The sequence below is a fragment of the Haliotis cracherodii genome, unplaced genomic scaffold, assembly GCF_022045235.1.
Source record: "Haliotis cracherodii isolate W230 unplaced genomic scaffold, xgHalCrac1.p SCAF_2, whole genome shotgun sequence".
Taxonomy (NCBI): Eukaryota; Metazoa; Mollusca; class Gastropoda; order Lepetellida; family Haliotidae; genus Haliotis; species Haliotis cracherodii.
In genome coordinates, this window is record NW_027266275.1 from 10,653,126 (window position 1) to 10,672,767 (window position 19,642).

The 19,642-nt window shown below is 40.7% G+C and overlaps 1 protein-coding gene across 1 annotated transcript in view; it reads left to right on the forward strand.

Moving 5' to 3' along the window:
• The first annotated feature begins 10,154 nt into the window (after positions 1-10,154).
• LOC139469761 (proteoglycan Cow-like) overlaps positions 10,155-19,642 on the forward strand; it is a 68,845-nt gene continuing 59,357 nt past the window's right edge. The window contains exon 1 of the mRNA XM_071252043.1: positions 10,155-10,420. Coding sequence (XP_071108144.1) covers positions 10,277-10,420 — 144 coding nt within the window. The 5' untranslated portion in view covers positions 10,155-10,276. The remainder of the gene's footprint in view (positions 10,421-19,642) is intronic.

A 19,642-nucleotide genomic window follows, 5' to 3' on the forward strand; every position in this document is an offset into this window, starting at 1 on the left:
AGGACGTTTAAAGATGGTACTTGTTGTTTCTCTGCCTAGCGTTAGGCATCAAGGGGTTAAAACGGTGACTGTACGGCTAGGAGTGAGTATGCTGTGTCTGACAGCATTTCATTCATATATATTACAGCATATCAGTTTGATGTTTCCAAGATCAAAGAAATAAGAAGTGCATGTCAAAAGGAATTGTATTGCGGGTCTTTCACAGAAGATACACTTAAAGCAGTTGTGTTTGTTGGAGGCATCTCTTGCTCTGTCAATAAAACAACAGTGGTCTTCTTCACTGCTGCCTTGGCGACCTTTGCAGATTTGATGACCGTTTTATCTTCCTATTGGAAGGCCTCCCTTCGTATGTCTCTGATGCAAGTAATGAAAAAAGGTTTGCCCTACCTCTATCAGGGACTGGGAACTATATTCCACACAGAGTCGATGGGGAGAAAACCGCAAGTATTTCACTTCATCACATTTAAAGCAGCTATGAAAACCTGCCAAGCGTTAACCTGCGGCTGATATTGCAAGTATATATACATGACATGGGGTTTAGTGGCATGCTGCGAGCGAGTGAGGATCAGTACATGCCATGGGGGTCAAAATTAAGCTGAGTGAGTGAGTGAGTGAGTGAGTGAGTGAGTGAGTGAGCGAGTGAGCGAGTGAGGATCAGTACATGCCATGGGGGTCAATGATAAGCTGTGGGTGAGTGAGTGAGTGTAGTTTGTGAGTGTAGTTTGTTTGTTGTTTAACGCCGCACTCAGCAGTATTTCAGCTTTAAGACGGTGGTCTGTAAATAATCGAGTCTGGACCAGACAATCTACACCCGTGAAGATCCGGGTTAGAAGATGTCTTCAGCAACCCATGCTTGCCGTAATAGGCGACTATGCTTGTCTTAAAAAGGGACTAACGGGATCGGGTGGTCAGGCTCGCTGACTTGGTTGATGCATGTCATCGATCCCAAATGTGCGGATCGTTGCTCATGATGTCAATCACAGGATTGTCTGGTCCAGACTCGACTATTTACAGACCGCAGTCATATAGCTGGAACATTGCTGAGTGCGGCGTAAAACAACAAACCAACCAACCAACGAACCAGACAATCCAGTGACATCATAAGCATCGATCCACGCATTTGGGATACGATGACATGCATTAACCTGACCACCAAATCCCATTAGTCGCCTCTTACGACAAGCGACCTTTTACGTCACATGCCATAGGGTTCAGCGGTAAACTGCGAGTGAGTGAGTGAGTGAGTGAGTGAGTGAGTGAGTAAGCTAGTGAGTGAGTAACTGAGTGAGCATCAATACAAGCCATTGGTTTCTGAGTGAATACCTATACAGTGATGTGAGTGCGTGACAGTAAGTGTACAGTTCGGCATTGAAACAAACCTTGGCAGGCAATGTTAATGTCCATCGAACAACGCAACCGATGACTCGAATTTACACTCAGTATGACAAGCTGCTGGAGTTCTATACATTGTGTTATAGTCTATTAACAATCCCGCATAATGGTAACCAAATCCACTGAGACCATACTGGATTGTCTGGTCGAGAAACGATTATTAAAGGTCCTTGCTTGTAGTATGAGCCTAATTAAATGGGGGTCGGGGAGTCAAAGGTGCTATTTAGGATAGATGATCATATAACTATGCACTGAGGACGACGTGATCGATGACGTCGCACCCCCAGGGCGTGGATCGCTGCCCACTACTGACCACGGGTTTTCTGTGCTGTCCATAATATCCCATATGCGTTGAAGATATCAATAGTCTATCCTTATTATGTTAAGACTACATTAGAAGTTTAAACTTTGAAAGCAAAATAAAAAAATAGATTAAATATGATATAACTACCAATGACTTGAACTCATTTCGTCAAAAACTCCTTTTCATGTTGTGAAGTTTAACATACACACGTATTTGATATCCCATATGTGTAGGCATCAATAACAAACTTACGAGGGAAGCATGGACGTCACTATTCGCTACGCAGAATTGCCTCCCTTAGTCATTCCAGGATCTTGGTTTCAAATCCCAGATTGTTACCCTGGTAATGAGGACCATACATGTGCTCGGCTAATACCTGCATCTCTGGGTTGCTGACACATTATTCTGACACGTCGTGATGAAACTTTGAAAACGGCGTAAAAAGTCAACCCACTCATCCATGCACGGAAATCTGAACATACAAAGAAGGGCGTCCCAGGTATATAAAAGACGATGAGCAAACCTAATTGCCGTGACGCACACATTAAATATAAAAATAAAATTATCCCCGAATTATCCGGTTGAAGTATTTCAATACGATAGATCTTATCTACCAACCATTGCATTAAGTCAATATGTGCAACAAGAAAACCAGACCCATATAACATTAAGAATGAAATCGCAATGTGGCCAGAACGTGTTTTAGTGCGTGGCTTATCGTGTTACACACATTCATTTTCGCAAACACAGCCCGTCTCCATAGTTATAACCTTCTAGACGAACCGAAAAGAAATAAAATGAGTTCGGTGACTTGAATATTTGAATGTTATGGGAGTGTTATGAATCACTATACCAATGATGTTGAGCTGAACTACGCATTATTCCCCGTTGCCGAGAACAGATTCATGGACTTTCGATAACGGTGTTAGAACCTACACCTTAACGTCGCTCCTAATTGTAATAAAAAAGTTGTTCATCCATATATCTTATCCTTACTTAGTATTCCAACTTTTAAATGCCTGTCAAAGAAGACTCATGGTTTTGAATTTTAAATATGAACTGAATAACTGATATGAGGATTTAAAAAAAAGAGAGAACATTTAAATATATTATTGAAGAGTTTACATGAATGTTTTTTAAAGAAACCAATAACGTTTACTAGACACAGGCTCGGTTTCAATCAGCTGTTCGGGATAATAAATGTCTTACGAGGTTAGCCAACACATGATAAACTCTTGACAAAAAGAAAAAGAAAAACAGTACTGAAATACGGGGAAAGACTGTAGGTGAAAATTATGTAGAAAGTTAGGGAGGGACATTATAATAACTTCGTGAACACTCGTGTCATTCCGCGTCAAGCGGGTGACGGAAAGAAGCGAGTGGTGACGAGTGGCTGTAGCGTGCGACATTCATTTCATATCACAACACAACAAACACTAATTATTTCTTTCAATAGTTAAACTAATTGATGTTTTGTTTTCATATGTTTGACTTTGTATTATGACGGTACGGTTGGTCTGCCTCTCGTTGCATAGCTGTTCACAGTCCGATGTCAATACATCGATGACAAGTTAAAACATTCGTATTTGACATCGACAGAGCATCAGACTATCGATTGGTCGATAGATATAATACTATTAAATCAATATAAACTGTTGTTAAAAAACACCCATATACTTGTTCTTGAAAATCAGACTTACCAAACGATATCAAAACTTTCCAAGGTTAAAAAAGTAAGGTCCAAAACTCTATGATATACCCTTATCAAATAATCACATCGAATAACCATTTCTAGTTTGTTTCATTTTTAGCCACCATCTAACATGAATGTATACTTTTTATTGCCCGAATGTTTATGTCACATTGTGTGACGTTAACACGGTCAGAACAAAACTTTACGCCGTGACCAGAGGTGAGCTAAAGCTTTTACCACTCGGCTACCCGACCACTCCCTTGTATAGTTCCTGTATTATCTATAAACCTGTCTGACTCCGATTGCGTGACTCTGTACAGCTGTACATAGCATACACGTCACTCGGGTTGGATTCCCTACATGGGTACAATGTGTGAAGCGTATTTCCTTTAAAAACAGCGTAAAACCATACTCACTTACATACTCACTCTCTTACTCACTCACTCTTCTTGTTAAGTGAGTATTGTTTTACGCCGCTTTTAGCAATACTCCAGGCATATCACGGCGGGGAACACCAGAAATGGGCTTCACACATTGTACCCATGTCGGGAATCGAACCCGGGTCTTCGGCGTGACGAGAGAACGCTTTAACCACTAGGCTACCCGACCGCCCCTCTTCTTGTTAAGAACTGACTGTATTATTTGGGTTTATGGAGGTATAAACATGTGTAATATAATAAATGACAACAATATATTAACAGACTGCTAAATTAATATTAAATCAGATCATTGTAGACGATACGAAATCAGTGACATCGTGCAGGGCAATTGTGTAACAAGTCCCGCCCACTCAATTAGCAGCCAATCAGAAATCAGTAGTCCGCGAGTGGGCGTGACCTACCTTTTTTTTAAGTCCATGGAAACATAAACGCAAACAATATTGCTGGCTTAGCCAATACAATGCTATGGAACCACTTGCAATGTATTTATTAATAAATAAACGTAAATCAGCAATAGTCTATAGCTTACATGTTTAAATAAAAGATCAAATAAGTCGTGAAAATCAAATGGATCTAAATGATTTGAAATGGAAATACGTCACGGTGTACCCGTGTATATACATACACGTGTCAAACAACAGACCGAATGCTGAGGCTGCCAAACCCTTTTGGAACGCAGGATTCGGGGGTCTATTTTTAGTCTATTTGGCACTCAGCAGCTAGTGTGGTACGAGTGACGAAAGAACAATCGTATTTAATTGGTACGTAGATTAAACACTTAACAAATACTAATGTTGTTCGTAAAAAAATCCTTTATACATTTAATTTCTTCGATAATTTTCATTAATTTAACTTCAAGTCGCACCCTTTTCTAAATGCATTTGAGATTTGCGTTAAGCAGTATTCAGGATTCACAGGGTAAGCCGTGAGATAAAGTGTGAGGAATTAGATGATATTAAGGATTCAGGTGGAGGAGAAGGTTGGCATCATAAATGCTTTCCCATCACGCCAGTAAATATACTATAGCTACTACATATCTTCTAAACACTCAAGGGGCACATTACGTAACGCGATCTTAGCCATTGTTATTCCATGCATACAGAAGAAGAAGAAGAAGAAGAAGAAGAAGAAGAAGAAGAAGAATCTTTTATTTTAGTGTCACCCGCTGTACAAATGTAATGACAAGGCAAGAATGTCGGGGGACACGCCGAAGACCTGGGTTCGATTCCCGACATGGGTACAATGTGTGAAGCCCCTTTCTGGTGTCCCCCGCCGTGATATTGCTGGAATATTGCTAAAAGCGGCGTAAAACCATACTCACTCACTCACTCACTCACTCCAACGACATGGTAACCAGCGAGAGCTCTCGTCGAAAAAGGCTCAGATCAAATCGCACAAATCGCAATCTTTCACTGCACTGCGTGCCACAGGTGGCCATCTACTCTATACATTGCTTCATTTTGGAGAATTCATACAAGATTAATGCACCAAGTCGGGCTCACTTGACTTCACTGAGTTATACGCGGCCTTTATTTCCCGGGAAATATAGACATGCGTCCCAACTATACGCATATTAGCCGTATGTTTCACGGGCGATGGGTGAGTAAGTGATTGAGTTGCGTTAACTGTATTCCAGTTATATCACGGCGTGTCAGCTTATGTGGGAGGAAAGACGGAAGTGATGCAGGTCTCAGACATTTATCACTTTGGTAAAATACACGACTACGGGTATGGTGCTGACAAACCTTTGGGGGTATTGAGACACGATCATGGGAATTTTGGGGTACCCAAGGGACGCAACTCTGCACAGCGAATTGTAGCGCCTTAAGGCCCCTTCGCACTGGGCTGCGACCTTTGTGCCACCTTTGAGCGATCAAAAACTGCCCAGGACGCTTTATGGTCGCCTAAACCCAGAAAATCGTGTTTCTTTGTAACTGCTCCAGCAGTTGTTCAGCAGTAACTGCTCCAGTTGTTCAGCGTCTGCAACCACAATGAAACACTGCAGATACAAGCCCTAATTTATAGACAGGCTGGGGAGGCACTACAGGTAGCACAAGAGGCAGAGGCATTGCCATGGTGTCTCAACGGTTGCCGTGGTCGCCGAATGGAAGCTCGGCGGTTGCCACAGTCATCGTTCAGTACACGCGGTTGGTCGCCCAAAGGAGGCAGAAGGGAGGCAGAAGGGAAGCAGAAGCATCGCCAAGATTGACGGGACAATTTGCAGCAGAACGCATCTATTACCAGGCGACCATTGGGCGACCACTGTGCCTTCATTCTGCAACAACGGCAATGCTTCTGCCTCCCTTCTGCCCCCTTTGAGCCACCTTTGAGCACCCAACCAACCTCCTCGGCGACCTTTGTGCGACTGTTTTGAACATGTTCAAAACTTCACGGCGCCCATGGCGATGTCTGAACCTCCTGTGTACCACCTTGGAACGACCTAGGCAACCATTCTGCCTCCTTTGAGCCTCCAACGACGACCTGGCAAATTTTATTGTCGCACACGGGAGGCACAAAGGTCGCCATCCTGTGTAAAGGCCCCATTAGGCCACCCGTGCTCCTTACGTATAATGCAGGTACGTAGTGGACATAAACCCGTGACGTGTTGACAATACGATACGAATGCTTGGAGCAACGACACGTCATTTCATTTTATTACGAAACAGTAGTTAAGACAGTCGGAACACCGTGATGAATTTCAGGGCGGCTTTTGATAATATCGATCATTGGTTTGTCTGAGATCTTACAGCCGCACTGGTCTTGGAGCTTATTAATTAAATATATTGTCACAACTGTGTAACACAGAATTATAGCAAAGGCTTCTAAATGCGACAAAGTCTTATATTAGAAGAATCAGAGTAAACAGTTCAGGACATACAACACACTAAATGACACGCTTATCTGTTACTTGACATTATCACACCGGCGTCAGATTGGCGACTATCTTCGCATAGAAACAGTCAGCTAAAGGAATCAGGATAAATATCACAATAACATCTCCCACGTCTGTGGATATACCAGTTGACAGGAGTATCGCGACTTGACCATTGACTGACCTCATAATAAGTTAATTTTATTCATGACTGGTCTGAGAGGTTTACCTGTGGTCTTTACGTGGAAATTTACCATAAGTATATGTCTCGGTGACCTTGGCTTGGTCTTTATAGACGGCTAGATATTGCTGTTGGCCTCTCTCTTGGCTGCCGGAACAAGGCCCCTCCACGTAACGGTCTCCCCTGGGGTTGTCAGAGTAGAGTCTTCAGTACTTCATGCATATCGTAAAAAGAGATTAAGATCGCTATGTAAAGGGCAGATGGCCACCGCCTGAGAAACACGTTCAACCCGAGCTGTGCGAATTAGACAGTAAAGATAATGTATTCGATGTGTTTGATCAATGCATTGCAATCCAATCATTACTCTTGCATTGGCTATTTTACATCTATGTGTACAGTCAGTGAGTGACTTGGGTTTAACGCCGCTTTTAACAATATTCCAGTTTAATCGCAGCGTGTCAGCTTAATGTGGGAGGAAAGCCCGAAGTGATGCAGGTCTCAGACGTTTATCGATTCGGTGAAATCGACGAGCACGTGTATGGTGCTGACAAATCTAGAAAAATAATCGGGGCGACACGGGATTCGAACCCACTATCATAGGTTGCTGGCGTGCCCAAGGGACGCAACTCTGCATAGCGAAACGCGGTGCCTTGGACGACTGGGCCACCCGTGCCGCCTTATGTATACAGTGAATAGGTACGTGTAAAGAGACCTAAAACATTAACGGTATGTGTTATGAGACGGTTACTGACAAGCTCTGTTTAACAGTCAATTATCATTTACTGAGATATAAACCTATTGAAATATTCACACGCAACACAAGTCATGCATGCACGCAATATATCCCGGCACGCAGCACGTACTCAGATCGAGACATTGTATACAAAAGATTATCAATAACCATTAACACAAGCAGGGACTTAAACAGCCGGCAAAAGAGAGTTTTCGCCCATGTTTGATGGTGGCTAAAAATGAACCAAACCGGAAATGGCTATTCGATGGTGATGTATTTGATACCCGGTATCATAGTTGCGTTGCGTTTTGGATAAATTTGCAGAGTGTCGGCGACATTTTTCAGCCTTGTAATGTCTTGATAACTGTTGTAATGTTATGGTAAAATCCAGTTTTCAAGTGCAACCTTTATTTTGCCGGGCAGTTGAAATGGATAGTTATCATGGGTGATGAGACGCTGCAATTCGCTGTGTAGAGTTGCGTCCCTTGGGTACGCCTAGTTTGCCTTCTTTATGTTTCTAGGTTTGTTAGCTCCATACCCGTGCTCGTGGGTGTCACCAAGTTGTAAACTTCTGACACATGCACTCCAATGCATCTCATCGTATCCCATTTGCGTGGATCGATGCTCATGATGTCAATCACTGGATTATCTGGTCCAGGCTCGATTATTTACAGACCGCCGTCATATATATGGAATTTTGCTGAATGCGGCGTTAAACAACAAAGAAACAAAGAAACGAAAAAACAAACATGCACTTCAGGCTTTCCTCCCACACCAAGCTGACCGCCCCTAGAATACTGTTCACAGAGGAATACCTAAAGTAGAACACAGGTCTCAGGCGTTCACCACCTTCCTGAAATTTACCCTCACAATACTTTCCAGAAGCTTGGATGATCATTGTCGGGCCAAATATGGGATTCGAACCCTTAGCAAGCGGGTCCGGATCCTCTAACATCTTAGAACACTAACCCACGGCTGGTTCCTACACACCAAACAGTCGGTGACCGTCGTGCTCTGTGTCATTAAAGTAGGCGACAAGTGATCCTGCTGGTGCTTTAGGTGTTAAGGGTCGTTGAAAGAATATGATTTATCAGATAATCACCGTCCTCTGGCCAGTGGGGTAACCTTGTGCTTAAAGCGTTCGCTCGTCACGCTGAAGGCCTGGGTTCGATTCCCCACATGGGTACACTGAAATACTGTTCAAATTGGCGTTAACACCCAACGTATTCACTCGTCTCCAACCAGTGCATCTGACCCTCAAAACAAAGGGACTTAACACCTCTCTGGCCGACGTTCACTTTGTTTCCCAACAAACATGCATAACCAGGAACACGAACTAGGCTATAACAGCCTCGCCACGGTTCTTATAATGACCCGCTTTGTGAGAGAACGTGCGAGGAGCGGCCCCGGAACACGGAGACACTGCTTAAGCCGAACAGTATATTTACCTCAAGTCTCTATACGAAGAAATGTTGTCGCTGACAGGTGGTCAATGTCGTTCATTAAAACTTACGATGTGTTTGATCTTGTTAGTTCGATACAAATTAGTTTTAGACGGAAGCGAAGAAGGAATTAAAAAATCCAATTGTCCTTTTCGTGCCATGAAATTGATCCAACTTTTTCCTCTGGCAAATACATTTTTTTTATCCGTGTTTCAAATCTTGAAAATTTCCGTGACAAAAGTGTTGCACGGTAAGTGTTTTTAAGTGTTTTTTAAGTGTAAATAGTTTATGAACAGTTTGCGTATACATATATGCCCGACATATGTTTTTAGTGTTGTGAAGATATACAAACCCTTATAGATAAAGAAAAAACAGGTATTTGGGGAACGTTTCAGAAAAAGATTATTGTAATAAAGACGGCTGCACAAGAAATGCAATTTTACTTTCATAATACACCAATGCATTAATAAATAAAATATATAGTGTATATATACATATATAAGGGAAGGAGTGGGGTGAGTGAGTAAGTATAGTTTTGCGCCGCTTTTAGCAATACTTCAACAATGTCACAGCGGGGGACACCAGAAATGGACTTCACACATTGTACCCATGTAGGGATCGAACCAGGGTTTGGGACAACCCCACCGCCCTCGTTGGGGAGTGGATGCTACTTGTGTACTTAAAACAATAAACCAAAGAAATTATGCCAGAACGAAAAATAAACATCTTAGTTGTATTTTTATTCCTGTACTGTTCAGTGGTCATGATATAAAACGTGTCCAAGTCGCGTCTTGGGTTAAAAAAAAGTTAAGGAATGCGTAGCCAAGAGAATTACTTCCCCAAAACCGATGATTCTTCGCATCAGAGGTCGCTGCTAGCCTAGTTTAGCTAAAAACTTCCATTTACAGTAATGGGGAGGCGAGGTTTGTGAAAAATCAATAAATTTGGATAATTCAGAAAATACTGTGCTAAGAGCTCGTGAACATCACAATATAAGGCACATCATGGCATAGGGATTACGGAGCGTGTGAAAACGTCGCGTTGTGTCAAGATTATCTTATCAGCCATATCCTGACACCCCCACATAATAGACTGTTCCACCTCGTGGAGCCGGTGTAACAGTGTATTCAGTATCGGGGTCGCCCATGTAAGTGTTGCCGCTGTCAGCTGTCAAGTTGGGAATTTTACAATCTGAGAGCACCAAATCAAAGGATCGAAAATGCGTTGTTGTTTAGTTGTGGCATTAATTGCCGTTCTTGTCGTCTGTGACGCTAGGAGGGTGAAAAGGGAACGCAAGCATCATTTGAAAACGCACCACAACCAACACGAGAAATCCTTCAAACACCACCTCGAAACGGACAAGGTAAGTTTACATTGCACAAACTCTATACCCATCTTACACAAGTCTTTTGTTCAGAGTGTGTTGTTTATCCTAGCGGGCCAGGTGGTTTGCGTGATATATAAGATATCCACCGGTAATTAAACTTATAACACACCTTGTGTTATGTTTAACCTGACATTGTTACAAAAGAGAAACTTTGTTTGAAAAAGTTTCACTTTTTAAAATGACCTTTTAACAAGTCTAATGGTTCAGTTTTTTTCTGTATTTCTTTTACAAATTGAGGCCGAGTTCATACAAGTTTTGTGATATAATATATTTCCTCCCAACTGATATTTTTGTGATAATTAATTTAAGTTTCATATTTCAATATAATACACATCAATGATCATATTCGTCACTTCACCACATTCCACTGTTTATTTGGGGGTGAAAAGTCTATAGTCACGTCAAATAATCCACTGGAAGTGCCCAAAAGTAAATACTCATTATGAGTTACAAACTGTCTAGACATGGTTGAGAAACAGTCAGTGCAATGCCCTCCCACAGGTAATAGAATTTCACCTTTCAAACTATTTTAAGATATAAACCGTTCAAACACAAACATGTGATTTTTACATGCCCATAATTTTCAATTCCTACTCCAACACTGAAATCCTTGCAGTGTCTCATAAATTTCAGCTTGGTGTGTCATGTATGGTTTAGATCGCCCACACTGAGTAAACTAAATGGGGGCCAAGAGCACCAAAATGAGGCCATGTGTGTTTGTTGAGGACTATTGCTCAGTCACTGAGTACAAGCTGGCTAGCCATGGTGATGATCTTGCTATATATATCCCTGATGAAAACATCTCACCTTTGCCCACCTGTAAGGACTTAGAAGAGAAAAAGAGAACATCTTTTATTCTCTGAACTGTTGACAGTTTAAATGTTTATGTAGTTCAAGTATGCTTCAAGGATGTGATGATTTGAAACACATGTTGGGAATGGGATAGGAGTGTTTGTTTAATCATTTAATGAAGCTCTGTCATAGTTTACTTAAACAATTAAGGATAAGAAACTGTATTTGTTGATATTGTTGTTTGAAACTCCCTTGGAAAGTATTTTTCATAGGTTTGATGAAAAGAGATAAATGTTTTCTTTGTTAAAATATATTTGTATAAATACATAAAAATAACCTCTCATAGTGTTTGCACAATATCTATTAATGATGTAAAAAATGTATGTAGCCTCACAACATTATTTTAATCCCATATTAAATGGATTTAACCAGGATTCTACATGAAGTGCCCCTGGCAGGCAAATTGCAAATAAATTGTTAATTTGTACAAAATTGGGATTTTTTAAAGTTCTGAATTTCTTAGCCTGAGAAGTTTTTCAACATTGTATTTTGAGATTATATTCAAAGCAATATATGAAACTAAGCATTAAAACCTCTTCTTGGTGTTCAGCAACCCATGCTTGTCGTAAAAGGCGACTAATGGGATCGGGTGATCAGGTTAGCTGACTTGGTTGATGCATATCATCGAAACCCAATTGCGTGGATCAATGCTCATGATGTCAATCACTGGATTGTCTTATCACTCAATTATTTACAGACTGCCTTCATATGGCTGGAATATTGCTTAGTGCGGTGTTTAACAACAAACAAACAGGGGCGGGTAGCCCAGTGGTTAAAGTTTTCGCTCGTCACGCCTAAGACCCTGGTTCGATTTCCGACATGGGTACAATGTGTGATGCCCATTTCTGGTGTCCCCCGCCGTGATATTGCTGGAATATTGCTAAAAGCGGCGTAAAACCATACTCAACTCACTCACTTACCAACAAACAAACAAACATTGAATGAGATGGGGCCAATTATTTTTTTATAAACTCAGCCACTTTTGGGTTTTTGAGAATCTGTTTACTAAACAGCAGAATTTCTGCATTCTTGAGACCAATTATATGTTTTATAATGACATGTGTTGTCTTGAGCACGTGTTTGTATATACGTTAACAGGAAGTATGACACTCACCGAATATGTGGTCAATTATGGCTGACTCATGGGTGTGTTAACTGTTTTAATGTCACATGTAAAGTCCCCAGTGCTATGGCCTGGAGGTGTGGCTGCTCACTGTGAGGAGTAACATCCGTTAGCTGCCAGGATTTGCTAGAACGCCTCTCTTTCTAGACATTATCTTTGGTCTGACAGTACCATACTCACCAAAGTGGTCATTGTCGCACATCAGTATCACTATGGGCAGTTCTCACACAGGAAGCTGACATGCCTTGATATGAGATTATGACAGTAATACTGTGTGAGTCTCTGCCTCTCAATCACTCACTCACTCATTCACTGGGGCAGTTGGGTAGCCTTGTGGTTAATGCTTTCACTCGTCATGCTGAAGACCCAGGTTCGATTCCCGACATGGGCACAGTGTGTGAAGCCGAATTTCTGGTGTCCCCTGCAGTGATATTGCTGTAATATTGCTAAAAGCGGCTAAAAACCTGACTCACTCACTCACTCAAAGCAATATTAGTCTGTGACAGGAATAGGGTTTAGTGAACCAACTAAAATAGGGACTGGGTGCAGTCTAGGTGCTCATGATGTCAATCACTGGATTGTCGGGTCCAGATTCGATTATTTACAGGCCTTCATCTTATTTCTGTAATCATGGTAATATTGCTGAGTCTGTCATTAAACAAACACTTTTGTTTCATCAAATGTTCAGTGCATCGTGATTCACTGTGCCACAATAAAAATATCTTAAAGTAAGCTGAAGGATTGACTGAAACAAAGTGACACCAGTGGACATACAAGAGAGACCAGGATTTACCCTAGGAATGGCATGACAGTGGGATCACTGCACCAACAAGACATCACATACCATGTAGGCAATTAGGCTTGTCGTATGAGGCGACTAACGGGATCGGGTGGTCAGGCTCGCTGACTTGGTTGATGCATGTCATCGATCCCGATTGTGTGGATTGATGCTCATGATGTCAATCACTGGATTGTCTGGTAGAGACTCAATTATTTACAGACAGCCTCATGTAGCTGAAATATTTCTGAGTGCGGCATTAAACATCAAACAAACAAACACGTACCAAGTATGTGGGATGCTTTGTGATCACCATAGATAGGTCTTTCTTTGTGTGAATTTAACTTTGTGTGAGTGAATCAACGTATGAGCATTACACTAATTAGTTCCAACCATTCCAGTCTCCTCATACAGCCGGAATATTGTTGAGTGTGTTAAACAAAAAAACAAGCAAGTAAACAAATACGGTAAATCTTGAAATTAACGCAAGCGTGAATTAAATGCATTTATAAAAACAATAAGACATTTTAGATAGCAGAAATACCAACTTAGACATATGCTGAAAGCAAACAACTATGTATTCAACATCACTGTTTATTGAGCAGAATTTGTAACAATGTCATTCAAACTCTCATTACATCCTGTGAATTGTCACTGCTTGGGTCAAGACAAGAGTTCTACTCACTTATGTCATCACTGATCACACCTGCAAATCCAGACAGATGCAACCCACGCAACACAGTGTCTTTGTTCTTTGCGACTGCGTCGAAGGCCGACTCGAGCCAGCGCATGTATTGTTTTAGCGGAAGTACTCTATTCAGCGCTAATATGCGGTGCTATTTGGTGTGTGATTGGATTAATGTAAGGTTGGATTAAAGTGAAGATTCTCCTGTAAACCTGACAGAGGACGTGAACACAGAGGACATTTTTTTAGATATGCATCCACTGATGCTTGAGAGGAGGGGGTGTCGCATTCATATTGAGTCGCATTTTTGGCTAGGGACCAGCGGTGGCATTCTTTTGGAGACTCATTAATTTCACAATTTACAGTATTATGGATATGACTCTGAGAAATAGTTAGAACATGTAGAATACTCTCTGACTGTTTTACTCAGAGGAGAGAATACTTCAGTACACCTGTATAAACTTCATAGAAATAGGACATACACAATGGAGTTGTTATGGTGACCAGTGCCATCTGTTTTGTTTCAACCTTAACCATTCTTCTATTGGTAAGATTAAATGCAAACGTGTCTTGTTCTATGTCAGGTTTTCTAAGATTGTTAAATGTTGATTAGGGGCTGTGTTGGATAGTGGAGTTGTTTAAAATGTCTGCTTGTCAAACAAATCCTGAGTTTGATTCCTTGCGTTTGTACAATCTGTTCAGCCCATTTCTGGTCTCCTCTGCAATTATATTTCTGGGGTCAGTGGCAGTGTACCATGCACGCACTATCTCATTTACAAACAGTACTCGGTAACACTCTCAGAAATATCCAGTAACTAAATTTGCTGATAGCTGATTTAAGAATCCATATGAATAGAGAAACACTTATCTATTAATCCAAGTACAATATCTCATGAGTAATGTGCATATTAAAGAATTGAAGTAAAATTTAAAAGTTACCTGTGCAAGTGTTTGCTTGATATCTGAGAAAATCTCTTGACTCTTGTCAATAGTGTCTGCCTGAAGACTGGAAGGTCGGTGGTTTGATCCCTGCCTGCGTCATCCCAAAAGACGTTAAAAGACGGTACTTGTTGCTACCTTGCCTGATGCTCAGCATTAAGGGGCTAAAACAAAGACTGGTCTGTTCAGAATCAGTATGCCGTATCTGTGTGCGGCATCCATGTTTTAACTATGGCATGGTACATCAGCAGGCTAGCACTATAAAACAGGCTTTAGCCTGGACTAGGACAAGCAGCCACACACATACACATACACATGAGCATTCATGTTGCTATCTTAGTACGATTTTAATCCCCATTCCACCTCACAATCCAACTCGCGACACACGATCGCATGAATAGCCGAAAAAATGCTGCATCATCAGTATGTGGTCTCAGATTCCTGTTTATTCAGATATCATTTTGCAAAAGAAAACCTGACATAATGTATTTACTTTCTGTATTGAGTTACTACAAATATCCTGACATTTGTAAGCCATAAATAGATTAACCTACTCTTAGTTTGTAGTCTCAAGTGCATCAAGCCATGTTAATTCTGTCTAGTGACACTGCACACGTCTTACATCCAACAAACTTAGGTTAACTCCGGTGGGATTTCTTGTTAGCATTACGAGTGTTTCATTGTCAAGCCACGATGTGAGGACAAACTGCTTTGTGCTGATTGCAGGTCTAAAAGTCTATGGGGAGCAATTGTATCGTTGCTGTTAATCAGAATAAAACTCAGAACAATGCAGCAGGAGAATTGTAAGCTGTTGACAAATCATTATCAGCCCCTCCTGGAATGTTAAACATCACTTTAGACAGTCACTGGCCAAAAAGCATGAATAAATTAGTTTTGTGTGCGAAGAAATTTGTTCTTTTAGAGCTCCTAACTGTTATTTGTGTTTCTTGTAAAATTAAGCACCTTATTAAAAAACCCACCACACACCTTGGTGATCTAGTATGATCGTTTTTGAGAACAAAACTACTAAAAGTTTAAGTTTAAGTTTTCCATGGCAAAGTGAACTATTTGAGTTATCTGCCCCTGCCAGATCAAAACCTGACATGATCCGAGAGATGAGAATCTTAAGCATGTTAAAGGGGCACTGATCTAACGCAACTGGTTTTTGCCTTTGTTATTGTTTTTTCCCAGTGAGTACCCGGATGTATAGCAGAAATCTAGACTAGTTCGCGACCTCTGCTGCGCCATTCTTAAGCGCATTAGTCACTTTTATGGGTAGTAATAAGGGCGTATGGTCACATTGATCAACAAAATGAAATACAGTTTTCGAGATAATAAGGAAATGTAGGTATCTTTGTGGGTAGCATCGGTAATGGTGACGAAGTTTTGATAAGTCACTTGCTTGGCGATTTTCGTTTACACTATTTTGACTTGTAACACAAAGTAAATATTTCACCTGAGCATTGCTTTTTTATAGTAAATCAACTGATCATTCACCTCTTGCTGGTCTGCCACGTGCATATTACATGACACACATTTCACCTCACTTCAAACCTGGATTTAGATTGAATAATTACCCCAGACACAATAAATGCCAAATGGGAACCTTTGTCAGGTAATCTAAGTGGTGCTACCACTAATTGTACCTGTAATAAATTCATTAACTGAGCATCAAGTGAATGACGACAAATACACAAGTGTAGGGTTATACGAGAAAACGTGGATGACAACAAGGGAGTAGTAATCATATTATTGACGCAATCCGAAATCCGAAAATACTTTCACTGCATGGATACTTTTTTTAGTATTAAACTATAACCATCTGGGGTATTTCCAAATGACGACATCCGATGAGCTCCGCCATTCTTTTTTTCTGTTTGTTTAGGCTGAAGAAATTAATTAACATGCACCCTTTGTCGAAATCTTTATAGATCACAGTTAACCAATAAGTGTTTATGCAAAAATGCGTAAAACAAATATTGCCTCCAGCCTCCAAGTTTATTTAGCTGTCCTTGCAGACGGTGCTCCAGTCTCTGGTCACGCTCAGTTGCGTTACGTATCATCCGGGTACTCACAGTGGAAAAAACAATAAGAAAGACAACAACCAGTCCAGGGAATTGCGTTAGATCAGTGCCCCTTTATTTATTTTAGCCATATGTGCTGTTTTGTTAATGTAGGTGTTGATTGTTTTGATTTTCTGGGTTAGAATCGGTCTTAAGCAACCCATGCTTGTTGTGAGAGGTGACTAATGGGATCGGGTTGTTGGGATTGCTGACTTGTTTGATGAATGTCATCGCATCCCAATTGCTTAGACTGATGCTTATTATATCAATCACTGGATTGTCTGATCCAGATTTGTTTATTTACAGACCGATGTCATATACCTGGAAAACATATTGCTGAGTACGGCATTAAACAACACGTAAATAAAATACAAATATTTTTATGGTGTCCTCCAGCTTGCTACGGAGGTCTTCCTCAACCGAATCTGCCAGCATCTTTTATTTCATCTGTAGCATGAAGCGGAGCAAGGTGTGTTCATCATGGGATATAATACACATACCTATTCTATGCGGATGTGTTGTAATAGATGTCATGTGTTAACATGTCTCCCGAACACTGCCACAGGTCATCGAGCACCAGGGCTGAGGGAAAGACGACTGTGTTCCCTCCTCCTTCGCTAAGCTAAGGTCACTGATGGTTACGTCTGCTGCAGTTGTCAGGCAGTTAATCAAGTGGAATGATCTTTGTCAAGCTGCTACTCTCGACATGGCTAAGTCACCATGTCAGAGGCATGTCCCTGGTGCAGCCAAGGTCAGATATCTGCTGCTTGTTGATGGAGCTACAATAATAAGACTGCATGAATATTGTGGACATGCTTCAGTGGGTATGCTTAAAGATGCATAATTTATCTATGTGCCCAGGGCCTGTGTTACTGTGGTGCTTATAAGAGAGATCCAGTGAGTGATTCAACATGCCTTGAACAGCTTTCTGTTATTGCATGTGGCAGTTAGGGGTCATTTATTATTGTGGTGAGATGGGTGAGAGGTCATCAGGGAGGGTTGACAAAAAATATGACAGTCTCTAGGGGATGGTCATTGAAAATAGGAGGACATTCTATAATAAAATATGAAGTTCTTTTGCACTAGAAATATAGGATATCTCACAGAGATGCAGTTTATAGAAACGAAACCAATCAATACAGGTATGGTGCTGACAAACCAAGGATCCTTATCAGTTCACATCTGGGATTCAAACCCATACTCAGTGGATTCTAGCAGCACTATGGTGATTAAGACCACTGGACCGTCTGGGCCCCACTTAATTGTGAACGACAAACTCAAGGTCAATGTTCCGAGCTGCTGGTGCTTGTTCGTTCGCCACACTCAGCAATATTCCACCTATATGACAGCTGTCTGTAAATAATTGATTCTGGACTAGACAATCCAGTGATTGACATCATGAGCATCGATCCATGCAATTGGGATACAATGACATGCATCGATCAAGTCAGCGAGCTTGATCACCCGACCCCGTTAGTCGCCTCTTACGACAAGCATAGTGGCTTTTTGTGGCAAGCATGGGTTGCTGAAGACCTATTCTACACCGGATCTTCACAAACTTTACTGAAATCACTGGAATAGTTGTTGACCAATAGAGGAGGATACTGAAAAAGCCACCTGCCCACTAGCCCGTGGCTAGCAGAATTTCAGTCGGCCTAAAGAATCTGACATGCCCCTATCCTGACTGGCTATTGAAAATTTAACTGTGATTTTTTTTATGCACACCTCTTAGCTGATCAAATTAACAAGTGTTCTGTTGTTTCTGTGATCAATAGGACCATGTAAAAGCAAGCATCAAATTAATATATTTATCCAATAGAGGTCGCAAGATCAGATTTACGCCCCTTCATTATAGTGACTCATGATTTGCAATTTGTGTTTACTTTATCATGTTTATTGATACCTTCACAGAATCCAATTTCTGGAAAAATAAACTGTTGCATATTTTACCATTGAAATGGTAAACTGGCTGGTAACCTTTAAAGCTAGCGAGCCCTCCTGCCTAGCAATATCTTCAGTCTACTTCACACACTGATCCTATCTACATCATAAACATTATAATTACCATATTTGCTGTAATATGTGCCCAGGGTGCTTGAAAAATTGACCGAGGAGGGATGCTTATTAAAACCATACATAGTGAATTAAATTTGTCAGTGATCAAGTGGTAGTTGACAAACTTTGTTCAAGTGTCGGTAATATTAACATTTTTCAAAAAGGGCATAATAAATTAATTGCTAGATTATCATCGCTTTTTTTTTCAAAAGTGGGGTGGCAGGTTTTATATTTTTTTATTTTTATTTTCTATTTTCCATTTAAGTTGTCAAGTTGGAGACTGGACTATTGACTTTTATTAACTTTAGTGGACAGATTGGATATATCATATATGCCATATTTGGATTCTTTAAAAGTCATATTTGTTGTAGTTTGACTTTTGTATGTCAACATAGAGTTTTCGGATTGCGAGTGTAGGAGCATCGATGGTGAATGGTCATCTTGTTCCATACGAAAAAAAATATCTGGCAATAGCAACAGCTGTACCAAAGTGCCCTGCTCGTGGCTATTAATTTATTTCAAGTATATATAGTCAAAAAGTTGTAACTAAAATAACATGATATTGGAATATATTATCCCTGGTAAAATAATAGTTTCTGATACAATTCCTCTGATTATTGTATAAAAATTCTTTCAAGTAATTTTATTGGGTAACTTTAAACTGAATCACCAGTAGATTCTGAGAAAATGTGTGTGCAGTTGA